At 38.5% G+C, this 14,281-nt stretch overlaps 1 protein-coding gene and 1 long non-coding RNA gene across 2 annotated transcripts; both read left to right on the top strand.

Moving 5' to 3' along the window:
* Positions 1 to 603: 603 nt before the first annotated feature.
* On the top strand, positions 604 to 1,471 carry LOC117927045. The gene has a single exon (XM_034846415.1). It carries the CDS (start codon positions 784 to 786, stop codon positions 1,177 to 1,179), a length of 396 nt encoding a protein of 131 aa, XP_034702306.1. The 5' UTR covers positions 604 to 783; the 3' UTR covers positions 1,180 to 1,471.
* A 2,133-nt stretch (positions 1,472 to 3,604) lies between these two features.
* LOC117926229 lies at positions 3,605 to 3,967 on the top strand. The gene is made up of 2 exons (XR_004653084.1): positions 3,605 to 3,734; positions 3,839 to 3,967. It is a non-coding gene; the product is annotated as an uncharacterized LOC117926229 (long non-coding RNA).
* The last annotated feature ends 10,314 nt before the right edge of the window (positions 3,968 to 14,281 follow it).

Here is a 14,281-nt window from a genome sequence, read left to right as displayed (position 1 = left end):
TTGTAGGACTTTCATTAGTACTGCATCCATTAAAAAATATTTCAAAAATGATCCATTTATATTTGAATATAAGATGATATTTATTTTTTGACAGAATGGAAAAAGTCAAAATATATATATTTTTTCTATTTAGTTAAAAGTTACACGTTGAATAGGAAAAGTCAAACACGTGGTGGTGTTTATTTTGACTTTTTTTATTCGACTAAAAATAATAATTGATATCAACTAATACAACTAAACTTAACTTATTAATAACAAATTCACTTTAATTATATTAATTGATATTAATATTTTACCAGATTTGATTTTTTTATTCAACCAAAAAAACAAGCATCCTTTTAATTTAAAAAACTTTTTGGTAATGTACTAAATAATAAAATAAAAATTAATTTAAAAGTGAATTTGGCATATTTGCCATAAATCTACTATTTTTGTTACTATGTTGTTCATCTTAATTAATGTAATTTAATTATAAACAATAAATTAATTATGTATAGATTTATTAGGAATTAATTTTTTATCTAAAAAATTGGAAATTGGTATGATCCGATTCGACTTGACCCGGTCCAGAGTCCAGACCCGACGGATGGTTGATTAACAGTTGAAACTTGAAACTTAAAACCCTAGTTTTGAGGTTTGGGATCTGAGACCTTGTTTGGCTTTTACGTTTGGTTGAAGAGAAACTGAGGGGAAAACAAAGGGGAAAATAAAAATAAAAAATAAAAAAGAAGAAAAGGAAGACGAAGCGAATCTGAAGAGCATTTTAGTTTCAAACCCTGGAGGATGAAGACGATTTCAGGAAGAGTGACGTTTTCCAATCCAATCTCTCTCTCCAAAGCAACCTCAGTTCTCACAACCTTCGTGGCCGCCGAGACCGGAGCCTCCCAGGCCGTGGCCGCCTACCTCCGCCGCACTGTGGAGGCGTTCAACGAGTTAACTCAACTCCACAGAGAGCTCAAAGGCTCAAAATCCGGCCGCAAGCACAAACGAGCCAAGGAGGGTCACGAAAACCCTCGACTTCCCGAACTGACCAATGATTATGATATAGAAACAGAGAGTGCAAAGGGGAGTCACGAGAAGAAGAAGAAGAAGAAGAGGAAGAGTGCGGAGGTTGAAGAGGGAGGAGTCGAGTATTCGGAGGAGCAGCAGAGTAAGAAGAAGAGGAAGAAAAGCGATTAAGAGATAGTGATTTGGAGGACTATGGGATTCGGCTTTTTTGGGGTAATTTAATGGGTTCCATGTAATTTTGTTTGAATTTGTTCATTATAAGTTCACATTCATGATATTACTCAGAAGTGAAATTTTAATGCCCTTTCAAATGTAATCTTGTTTGATTTTGTTCAGTAGAAGTTCATAGTTATGATATCAATTGAAATGAAATTTTGTTAATGATTAGTATGTATTTTTCTGAAGAATTGTTAATGCAATCATTTTGCAAGGCACTTCTCTAATACACTCTATGTTCAAGTGACATGGAAATGCCTTCATACATATGTGCATTATATGCTTTGAAGTACTGCAAAAAGCAATTTCTTTACTGGACAACCGCAAGTTCATATCAAGCCTTTGAAAAGATTGCGTACAAATTGCTCAATCCCTAAAAATGTTGTAAAAATTTTGAAATAGAAATAATGACGTTTAGCAATTTCCTTTTGGTAGCTGTTAGCCTGTTAGAGAAAGCATATTAAGGGAGAACTACGATTTTTCAGAAAGAGCTAATTGCCTCATTTTTTTAGGGACTGATGTGGTATGATAAGTATGAGGGATGAATATAGCCTTTCCTTGCCTCTTTCTTATAGCAACAAATATGGATACCTTTATCACGATGTCTGGTCCGTCAGAACTTCAAATTTTTCAGGAACCTATCTAAACAAGAGGCTTTGATTTCTTTAAAAATGCACATGGCTCGAACTGATGATGTTGCATACTTCATTCTTTTAAAATGTTTACTTATCTGAATATCTCCTGGTGAAAGATTTTGCCTTTGCATGGGAAAGGTTCCTTTTCTAAACTGTATTTGAAGCATCTTTCTATTAGTGATCATGTAACTGCCTTTCATTTGATAAGCTCATCTGGAGAGCCAAAGTACCTGTCCAGATCAAAGCTTTATTCTGGACAATGCCCCATAGGATAGTCAAGATGTTGTTCATATTTGCCTATGTTATGTCATGCCAGGATTTTGACTGCAGGCCACTTTGTTTTGCACTGCCACATTTTTTATTGGAGATGATGAAGGCTTTCTTTCTTTCCTTTTTTTTTCTTATGGGGTGGGGTGGTGGTGGGAGTTTATATCCTGTGAGGGGTGGGAAGAGACATCTCTAACAAGTTGGTTTTTTCTCTTAGCGTTTTATTTGGGGAAAGAGGAGTATAGTTATTTGGGCTTTTGACATCCTTATTTTGTGGAAAGGAACACTAGGGCCTCTGAATTCAAAGTTTATTTAGTGGAGGTGCTTTGGAGGAGGATTATCTTGCTTGATACCCTGGACAGATGGGTGTTGGTGTAGCCTTTACAAACCAAAGGAAGGGCATTATGCTGGCTTTGTTTAAAACAATGACCAGTTTATCAACCATTTAGTCAAGATATTATCCCTTTTTGAAGAGTTATGGATGTCTTTATTTTGTGTTGAGCAATTTTTATGGTTGTGGGTGAATCTTTTGTGCTCATTACCTACACCTCTAGGAATAGAAGCAGGGCACCCTGCAGATATGGTCGCCTTTTACAATGCAAATTTTGAACATTCCATGAAATCCTAGGTCTCCATAGTTGGATTCTTAGATTTTGAATCTCCCATGAAATCCTAAGGTTTGTTTTTTCAGATCCCTAGAATTTCACTTGGGTGGCAGAAAATCTTGCAAAAGCAGGGAGGACATGGATTCTTCATTTTTGTAAGGGTAACTATAATCCTCCTTGTTGGAGGCCCATGGTTTGTCCTTTCTTTTTTGTTTTTTGTTTTTTTTCTTGAAACTTCTTTGTTAGTCTACAAATATCGTGATGGAAAGCCTTGGTTTTTCTTTTTCTTTTTCCTTCTTCAATTGCATTGTTATTGTATGGATATCTCTTTGTGTTGGCTTCAGGACTGTTCATTCTTTCTGTTTTAAATTGTTATTCTTGCATTGTTATGTTATGCTTCTTATAAAATGAAAGTGTTTATGCTTCCACATTTCACAATATACATGCTTCTGAACCTTTTTTTGTCTGATCTTGGGTATACGAAAAAGTAGTTTACTTTTCAGCAATATGATGCTGGTAATAAAGGAAATTATCAGACTTGATGTAACATTGTTGTCTGGTTTATCTTGGCAAAGTTTCTTTCTACCATACTAAGGCCTTGCAAACATTTTAGGAACTGTCATTGTTCCTCCCACTCTTCCATGTATTTAAGTGATGAAGAATAAGATATTTAAATGCAACCGCTTGTGGTGATCCAACCCATTTGATAAGATGATTTACATTTAGTGTTGAGCCCCCAACGGTCCTTTTTCACAAGAACACTATCCTTTCGATCTTGGTTTTCTTTGTTTGTTATCAGATTCTGGATGTGTGTGCATACTTTTAGGAGCCACCATTACTCCCATGTGATGCCTCTCCTAATACCTTGAGGGTTCCATTTCTTTGTTTGTTGGGAGATTAGTTATTGACTTGTTTCATCTTTATAACCTTTATTCACCCTACTGTTCTATAAAGAGCCACTTCACAGACAGACAACTGGCAGTCATGCCCAATTTATTCTCAGGTATCTTCTTAAGTGATTATCTATGATCATTTCTTTTTACTCAGCTCAGCTGAGCTATCTTCCTTTCGTATCAGTGATTAGAAGTGTGTTTGAGTGTTTTTCAGGTGCAAAATAACTGAGGCACATCAAAAGAACATAGAGATTTTTGTTGCTTTGACATATTTCTATGACCATGCAGCTTTTTCATTATTGTGTTCCTTTTTTATTGAGCAATAATACATATGAAATCAGTACAAAGGGGGCATAAGTAACTACACATAGATCACTCAAGAGGGGGAAAAAAAGAGAGTAGGCCAGGCCAAGAGGCCTTATGTTGGCCCCACCATAGCAATGAAATCAAGAAATGTCAAATTATCCTCCCCAAAGAAAATCCTTAGACCAAGGAAACAAAGATTTCAAGATTATGTCTTCCATAATCAACACAAACAACTCCATCCCATTGGAAGTTCTCCAGTTCCATTCCTTTGAGATGCACCAGAATGAGCTGACAGGTCCTTCTTGCTGTCTCCTGCACAAGAACCTTGCTAACTGGTCTAAGAACCTTTGAAAGAAGGAGGCAACTCCCAAGAAATTGGATGAGAAAAAATGCTAGTAAGCAATGGGGCACCAAGCAATGCATATGGATGTGATTATCTGTCAGGGCCCATATTCACTTATGTCTTAAATGAGGGATGCCACTGATCTTGTTGATTGTGGCAGTGATTATTGAGGTGAATGACATTTCAATAGTGATGATTTTATTTCTTCTGTTCTGATGCCAATTGTTTATCTTTCAAATAACTTGCAGTAAAAAATTGACAGTGTCCTCATCTTCTTCAATTGATATGTTTTCTCTTATCTTTTTAGAATCTGCTTCCCAAGATTCTCTCAATTTTAAAGTATGAATAAATGAATGTGAATACAACTATCAAGAAAAGAAACGAAAGAGAATATAGATATTATCTTATCAAAAAAAAATGATGAAACTGCAGTAAGTGATGCTCTGTGTCTGTTGCTTTTTAATTTACATTCATGTAACTGGGGCTTCAGAAATCATGCCATTTGTATTCTTCCTGAAGAATCTCTAATCTGGTCAATCATAATTGCATGAATCAAAAGATATGTTTCAACAATGTGACTTCTTACTACTGGAAATTGGTTAGACATTGGGGACAAGTATTGTGTTAGTGGCTTTGGTTCTTCTATTTTGTATTTTTTTCAGGTTAATTATTTTCTATGATGACTTTAGTTGTTTGAAGTTTATTGTACAATAGTGATGTGAATTTGTGTTTAGCATGTTGATTGGTTCAATGGGATTAACTAGAAGTAACAGTTACATTTATCACTTCATGGCTGGCTGTCTGGAGCTCATCATTGTTGCAAACCCCAGTCAACTTGCCCAAATTAATTCTATCTTTGAAATGCCTATAATTTAACTGCAATGTGAAGTTTAAAATGTAGTTTCTAGTATTCAATACAAAATTCTTTGCTGTGAATGTAGCCAATGTTAATTCTAAACTTGAAGTCCAAAATATGGGTGCACCTGAAAGTTGAGTGGTAGAGAGGCCTCAATTAAAGTGGCTTATTCCTGGAAGGCTTGTTAGTGCATCTTGATGATTTTGGTATTCCTAGAGGACTACTGTGAGATGTATGAATAGATAGAAGTCAGTTACTGAAGCTAAAATCCTCCCTATATTTGGATCAGTGAGGAGAGTACACTGGCAATTACTTGAACATTTTTCTGTTCGGTTTGTATTTTTCTTCCCTCTTTGGATTTTTAAGGAAACACAAACACACCAAGTCTAGGAATATCATTGAAATTAATGAGAAGTTGAGGGTTTTTTTATGCCTCCTGCCCATAAAGAAGGGGATTGCTTTCACTCTTAATAATAATGTTTCAGGAAGTGTTTTGCAGCTTTTGCTTTTGCTCTTCAGTGTTTTGTAAGCCTGCATGAGGTTGTTGTATAACACAGATCAGATGAATTCAACAGTCTACTCTTTCTGTTGCTGCTTCTAGATTGCTGCTGATGCTTATCATGCTCTTTTTGGCTTCTGTCAATTCTTCCAATCTTGTTTCTTGGCTCAATTTAGTTCTTTTTTTCATGATGCTGGGGATTTTCCCATCTTGATTCTGTAGATGCATTTCAAAGCCTCTTTAAATTTGATGTTTTCTTTGGATGCTGGAGTATCTGTTGGGTTCTGGACTCTGATCAAGCGTTTGAACAACTTACATTTCTTTTCCAATCTGGGAATTATTTTCTGGTTAGTGGTCTGGTCTTCCTTCAAGATGAAGATCATATTTATTGAAATCTGAATGATTGTAAGCTTTCTGTCATTTGTGGCCTTTGATTTATGTCTTCATCTACCGTAAAAACCACTTTTATTACTTTTGTTAAACAAGAAAAACTCCCCAAATAATGAACTATTTTTTATGATCATGTATGTGAATGACTTTTGTACAGGGAAAGTTCGAGTCCCTATGGATGTTTCACTTTTGATTGTTGAAAGTATATGCTGAAATCTAGACCGTTAAATGAGGGTACAAACGATCATATTAAAGTACAAAAGAATAAAATCAAGTACTAATAATAATAACATCAAGATATAAAATAATGGTTTAACTTTATTGTTCTTATGTTCGATATATGTTGAATTGGGACCTTTTGAAGAAGTGTCAGTGGATATTTGGTAAACCAATTTAGTAACTTAAAGCGATTTAATAATTTAATTTAAGGTAAATTAAGTATATTTAGGAAAATAACTTGAGGGTATGACTTAAAATCAAAATCGATTTTAAGTAATAAGTAAAATAATTAACTTATTTTTAAGTTTACATCTTCATTTTACTTTTTATCTTATTTGCTCTAATTGCTTCTACGATCTCCTTTATTATTCCACGACTTCCATTATTACTCGATCTCATTTCTTTTAATTATAATTTATGAAAATAAATATATCAACTTGATGATTTAAAATAAATTTTAAGTTAATTTTAGTAAGCAACCTTTATACTTAAATTAAAAATTAAGTAACAAATTTTAAATTAACAACTTAAGTATAATTTACTTAAAGTTAACTTAAGTCATTAAGTAATAAGTATTAAGTTTTACCTTCTACCCCTTAGCGTAGTTCAAAAGTAAATGTTGGTGAGTGTTTATTCTTTTAAAGCACCTTGTATTGCATCTTCGTACACATCTTTTAAGTTAGTTTGCTAAAATAATTTTACTTAAATTATTTTTACTTAAATATAATTAGGAGAGTTGTTGAGTAATTTTATGTGGTACTTTTTCAAATAATGAATTGGTGATTCGAGGTTTTTACATTCACATGTTGTATGAGTGGTTTCCCCGTAAAAAAAAATCCTTTGTCTTGATTGTGTTGGATTATTATTAATTTCTTTATAGGATTAATTGAATTAAAATTGAAAAGTTGTTATTGAAGGATTAAAAAATAATTAAATTTTGGACCAAAAAGGCACCATAAAAATCACTCGGATTTTTATCTGGATGAACTTGCTTTGCCTGCACAAATAATAGAAAAGTAAATTAGGTAAAAAAAAATGGAAAACGAATACACTATTTTAGTTCAAATGAATCTTTATTTTAGTTCAAATGCAACAAAAAAAACTATGTTAGGAAGTAATCCCAAACATGGCCTTGATTTTTGGTGTTTATTTTGTTTCTATCTCTTTTGTATTTCTGGTAGATAAACTGAATGGGCCTTAATTTTTATCAAATGTTAAATGCCGATGATGTTTGGTATTGGGAAAGTAATGAGGAAATAAAATAAATTATAATTGGTGGGTCCAGATCAGTGAGAGCTAATAAGCATCTAGAATAACTACTTGATATTAAAAAAAAAAAAAAAAAAACTTTATGGTTGAAGAATCCCAATCAGAGAGAGAGAGTGATGTGAAACAGGGCACATGTTAAACAAACCTTCTGGCTGACTCTGGATGTATACTATAGTATCTTAAGAAAAGTGCCTACATATTTATTGATCACCTAATCTCTGGTCCTTGGGTTGCCTGCAATACTTAGAAGGCTTAGCACAGGTTGTCCTATTCTAAAAGAAATGTGCTTATAAGAGAAATACATTGCCCACATCCCCTTTATTGATATAGATATTAGATATATCCATTTACTATCCCAGCCATATCCTCTCCTTGCTTTCAATCAGGCACGGGCTTTCAATATATCATAAATATTAGCAATTTTCTTTGAACTCTACTTTCCCTACTCAAAATAACAAAAGCAGAGACCACTCTTCCTTATTTTAAAATGGGTATGTCTGCTCATTCATAATTTAAATTAGGTATGTTTTTTTTTTTTATAAGTAAAGGATATGCATTAAAAAGGCAAAACGCCACAAAGTATACAAGGAGTATACAAGGTAGCTAAGGCCTCAAAAAACAAAGACAAAAAGAATCACCTCCCTTTAGGTGGAAGCTATCCACTCTAGGAAGCCTATAAGGGAGAACGCCTCCTTACCTACATACAATTTGGCCCAACTCCACAAATTACAAATAAAAAAATTCTTTAACTTCTGAACGTTCAACACACCCCCCCTAAAAGCTAATATATTCCTCTCCTTCCACACCGTCCAAAAAATACACAACGAAATGGCGTCCCAGATCTTTTTCTTTTTCTTTCCCACAAACGGGCCCCTCCAGCTAGCTAAAATCTCATTTACAGTTTCTAGAAAAACCCATTTCACATCAACTAAACCAAAAACAATATCCCATAAAGCTCTAACCACTGTACAATGTATAAGGATATGATTTTACACTTTCTTCTTCACATCCACACAAGAAGCAACAATTTGGAAGTTGCAGTCCTCTTCTTTGAAGTCTATCCAAAGTAAGCACCTTCCCCCACGTCGCCTCCCACGCGAAAAATGCAACTTTAGTTGGCACCCTTGCCACCCAAATGCTTCTTGAGGGAAAGCCTGTGTCATCAGACTTCGCCAACAAACTATAAGCTTCCTTGACCCTGAACTGACGACTTCTTTCTTGCCTCCATAGGACTGAGTCTTCCTCCAATGAGGGTTTGTGACCCCTCAGTATATGGAGAAAATCCCCAACCAAATCCAACTCCCAATCATTGAAATCCCTCAAAAAATTTAGGTTCCAATTTCCTTGACCCGAATTAAAATCCCACATTTCCTCAACCGTTGAGTTCCTATGAACAGCCATACCAAAGAGGTAAGGAAAACAGTGGGACAACACTGACTCTAAACACCACACATCTGTCCAAAATCTGATCGTGTTGCCCTTCCCTACTCGGAATATCATGTTATTGCAACACCACTCTGATTCTTTCCAAATCTCCTTCCAAACCCCTACTCCAACCGCCCCATTAGCCTTCTTTGGCCTCCAACCAAGACCCTCCTGCCCATACTTCACCTTGATCACTTGTTTCCAAAAATTATCTTTGTCACAAGCATACCTCCATATCCACTTGCCAAGTAAAGCTTTGTTCAACATAGCTAGCTTCATAAGGCCTAGCCCACCTTTATCTTTGTCTATACATATCACCTCCCATTTAACCAGATGAATTTTCCCCTCCATATTTCCCCATCCCCACAAAAAGTCCCTTTGCATTTTCTCAAGCCTTCTAGCAACGACCTTGAGCATTCTAAAAATAGACAGTTGGTAGATTGGCACGCTAGCCAAAGTACTTTTTATTAAAGTGACCCTTCCCCCTTTAAAAATATATTGCCGTTTCCAAAGAGCTAGTCTCCTCCTAACTCTCTCTTCCACCCCATCCCACGTATATGGCGCTCTATTGGGGGCTCCTAAAGGAAAACCCAAGTACTGAGAAGGTAAAGACCCCACCTTGCAGCCTAGCTCAACAACCAACTCCTCCATCTCCACCACCTCTCCAACTGGAATGATTTCACTCTTGGCTAAATTAATCCTTAGGCCTAAAGCCGCTTCAAACCAGAATAAAATCCAACTTAAATGAGTTAGATGATCCTTTATGGCCTCACAGAATATAATTGTGTCATCAGCAAAAAACAAATGAGAGATGTTCAAAGGGGGTCCACTACCACCCCTTATGTTACACCCTAATAAAAAACCCTCATCCACAGCTCTCCTAATAAGAACATCTAGCACTTCCATTCCCATAATAAAGAGATAAGAAGACAGGGGATCTCCTTGTCTAAGGCCTTTAGTGCTAAGGAAAAAGCCTGCAGGCACTCCATTAACCAACACTGAAAATTTAGCTGAGGATAGGCAGCTCCACATCCACCCCACCCACTTAGACCCAAAACCCATCTTTTGCAACACCTTTAGCAAAAACTTCCAATTGATACTGTCATAAGCTTTTTCTATATCCAATTTGCAAATAAGACCATTTTCTTTTCATTTCTACCATGAGTCTATCGCTTCATTTGCAATTAAGGAAGCGTCAAAAATTTGTCTTCCCCTCACAAAGGCATTCTGAGAAGTAGAGACCACTTTTCCAACTACTTTCTTCAATCTGTTAGCTAGCACTTTAGCCAATAACTTGTAAAGCCCCCCCCAGGAGACTAATAGGTCTAAAGTCTCCAAGGTCCTCAACCCCACTTTTCTTGGGGATCAAAACCAAGAAAGTATTGTTGAGGCTCTTGAGGAAAGAGCTATGTTCGTAGAAATCCTTGAACATTTCTAGAATCTCCTCTTTAATAAACTCCCAACAACTTTGCCAAAATGCCATAGTAAAGCCATCCGGACCAGGGACTTTATCCTCATTCATCTCCATCAAAGCCATGGATTTCATCCTCTGTAAAGGCTCTCTCCAGGTTCTCAGCCTCTTGTTGGCTGATCTGGTCAAACTGAAGTCTCCCAATGTCCGCATTCCACCCCATATCTTCTGAGAGCAAATTATGAAACGCATTAGCAATTCCTTCCCTAATTTCCTGCTCCTCTAGCAGCCATTCCCCATTGATCTTAATTCTCTCCAAAGAGTTATTTCTACAGTGAGCGCTTACCATGCGATGGAAGAAGCCCGTGTTTCTATCCCCCTCCTTCAACCATATTTCCCTTGAGAGCTGTCTCTAGTGAGTTTCCTCCATAATCACCCATTTTTTGTAATTTTCTTTTGCCTATTTTTTAAGCTCTGTTTCCTCCACAGTCAGAATTTTCTCACTTTCCTTCCTATCCCAGAATTCCAGCTGCTGCAAGGTTAAGGATTTGTTGCACTCCAGCTTTCCAAAGACTTCTCTATTCCAAACTTTCAACTTCTGTTTGATTTCCTTTATCTTAGTAGCCAATTTGTAACTAGCACTACCCCTAACATCAATTCCTTGCCACCAGCTATGCATAAGATCTTTGAATCCCTCAACCTTAAGCCACATATTTTCAAATCTGAAAGGAGTCGGACCTCGTCTTATCCCACCCCCCACTAACGTGATTGGGAAATGATCGGATACCGGACAGGACAGCCTACACTGGTTAATCCCACTGGATTGGTATATCCAGCTAGGGGACACAAGGAACCTGTCCAATCTTGCCCAAGCCTGATTATTATGGCCCCCATTCCAAGTAAATTCTCCCCCCTGAAGAGGAAGATCCACCAGCCCAAGATCATCCACAATCTCAACAAACTTCCTCATTGCTGAGCTAATTCTTCTCTGGCTACTCCTTTCCCTCGGAAACAAAGTGATATTAAAATCCCCCCCTAAGCACCAAGGGTCTTTCCACAGCCCTCTAATCGTCCCAAACTCTTCCCATAATACATCCCTTTCCACTTTGGAGAAAGGGTCATACACTCCCGTAAAAACCCAAACAGCCCCATTTTCTACATTCCGGAATCTGCAAGATAACGTAAACTGTCCCTCCTCCCAATCTAGAATGTCCAAAGACCTTCTATCCCACCATATAAGAATTCCTCCCGAAGCCTCCTCCGCATTCACAACTTTCCAATCTAGGAATCTCCAGGAGCCTAAACTTCTCTTAATGTTTTCCGACATAGATTGAATCTTTGTCTCCTGAATACAGATTACGTCCACCCTCTGGTTCCTTATGAACATCTTAATAACTTTTATTTTGGAGCTATCATTTGCTCCCTTCACGTTCCAGCTCAGAATTTTCACATTCATTGGACAATCACAATTTGGCGCCCTTTGCCCTGTGCTGAGCCTTTCTGTTTAATCCCCCCCCCCCCCCCTCTCATAATTTATGGAACATTCCAGTCTTTTTAACTCCCTTTCAAACTTAGACTTTTCCAGTAGCTCTTTGCTATGAATTTTCTCCCGTCTTTTTCTAATTTTGATAAAAAAATTCAATATCTCCTTCTCCAACCCCTCCGTGGGGAAGCCCAGGAATTGGCTGAACTTCGCCAAGCTACTCTTTTCCCATTTGTCATCTGGCTCACTTCTCTCAACTTGAGCATCATATGTGTCACCGACCCCATCCATCTCTCTGGCTTTGTCACTACTACTTTTGATTACTCCCAATTCCTTACAACCATTGATCATTTCATTACAAGCCTCATACACTGTTAACCACATTGTGTTATCAACCTGTACTTCCTCGTCCAAGTCCCCAGAACGATCGTAAAACTCCCCCCCGGAGTCCGATAAAAAAGAATAGAATTGAGATGAGAAGTCCCCAAAGCCCTTTTCTCCCAAGAACAAGACCCCGTTCCATACTTCAATGATTCCTCTTCAAGCGCGCTATCTGTCTCTGACAGCCTAGCCACACCTTGTAGCTTCCTCATATCCTCAGACTCCCGCGCAACAAAAAGCTCTGATTCAGGAGGATTCCCATTACTTGAGACGAAACACTTCAACAGGAAGCTCCTCTCCTGAAGGTTATGTTGGGCTTGGGCTGTTGAGGAGATTGGGCCCTCCCTTAGCTTTCCATCTGGATCGGGCTGTTGGGGGCAACCCTTTGAATAATTTGGGCCTTTGTTTGACGATCGGGCTTTTGGCGAAGCTGGGCCTTTGGCAAAGCAGCCCACATCTTCAATCCTATACGAAGGGCCTGCTTCTGGGCCAATCTCACTTGCATCCACGCCTTTCATCTGAAGGCCCATGGATCCGCTAGTCAGGCCAGGCCCACCAACCCTCCTTGTCTCCTATGAGCCCGCGATTGGACTAAAGATATGCAGTTTACCAGTTGAGGCCCAAGTCCGGGTTGTCGGGCTTAGGTTTGCACTGGCCTCAACCCGACCCGACCCCTTGCTCACCCGTCCCTTCATTTGACGGGTTCAGTGTCTCGAGCCTCACGTTCACCCACTCCTTCGTCACTCGCTACTCTGCGCGTGAGGCCTCCTCACCCCTAACCTCTCTGCTTTGACGATCGGCTTCTTGTCTGCGATTCCTCCTCAACACCGGACGACATTCCCACCATAAGGTCACAATGTAAACCTCCTCCTCCACTTCGAATTCCAGGACGCTCGTTCTAAATTCTCCTCTCGATTTCACCAAGATTCTGGTCCACTGAAGCTCACCCATCGTTTTCGTCTGTTCATCGGCTGTAATAAAACCGCCACATTCGTCCCCCACTCTCTTCAATATCTCTGGACTCCATAACAAGATTGGGAGCCCAACTATTCCCACCCAAACTTCCTTTCTTTCTTCCTCCTCTACCCAGCATCCACTCCTAGGGCTCCAGTGCTCCAGCCCTACCTGGATTCCTTCCATTGCGCGATTCCCAGAGGAGACAACACGTCTAGCCTCTTCCAAATCTTCAAATTCCAGCAGAGCTCTTTCCTTTTCCAATTTAGCCAACCCTAAACTACCTTTAAGATCCCAAGATTTTGCCCAAAGTTGCCCCAACTTCTCAAGATCTTCTTCTCCCCTTGAACTATCTTTCCAACTCGCCACAACACAATGTTCCAATTTCTGTAATAATCCTATTGATTCCTCCATTTTCGCCTTTCACTACGATTACATTTGGGTTGCCTGACAGTGGTCATTTTGCTATTGTTGCATACAATCTTCCCACAACAACCTTCTCCACAGCCTTTACTTCCTGGTTTTCTGGTTTTCTGCCAAGAAAACCTACCATGTGGTTAAGCTTCTCCGCCATGGTCATCCATCCCCTTTTAGCTCTTCTGCCTCTCGGGATGAAAATGCAGAACCTCTTCCTCTCTAGATCGGAGACCCTTAGCCGTATAAACCCCCCCGCTCTGTTTATCCCTCGTGTCATAGAGAACATTCTCCCCTGCTCCTTCCATTCCCTTTCCCATTTGCTTCTTTCTCATCCTTGATGCAGAGATTCAGCCCTTCTAAGAAAAACCCTAGGCTGTCCGATCCTAATCGGACCCATGACGAAACCCCTCCCTTCTTCTCCACGATAAGGACTTGGATTTTTCTTTTTCTATCATCCACAACAATCTCGAACGCCTTGGATTCCACTGTGAAACTGCACTCCTTCCTTTTGCTTCGCAACGCCAAGCTATTCTTCCCCTCCTCACCATCGCACTCGCCGTCGCACCCTCTCTCGCTCTCTCTCTCTCTCTCATCCTTCCCATGACTTAAATTGGGTATGTTTTTGCCATGATGTAGGTTTTGACAAAGGAAAGGGCTGCCTGCAACACTCCCAATGTTATTTTTATAGGATAAACTTTCATATT

This window comes from Vitis riparia, chromosome 12 (genome assembly GCF_004353265.1).
Source record: "Vitis riparia cultivar Riparia Gloire de Montpellier isolate 1030 chromosome 12, EGFV_Vit.rip_1.0, whole genome shotgun sequence".
NCBI classification, from domain to species: Eukaryota; Viridiplantae; Streptophyta; class Magnoliopsida; order Vitales; family Vitaceae; genus Vitis; species Vitis riparia.
Note: the sequence above shows the minus strand (reverse complement) of the source record. Positions and strands in the feature narration are given on the sequence as shown.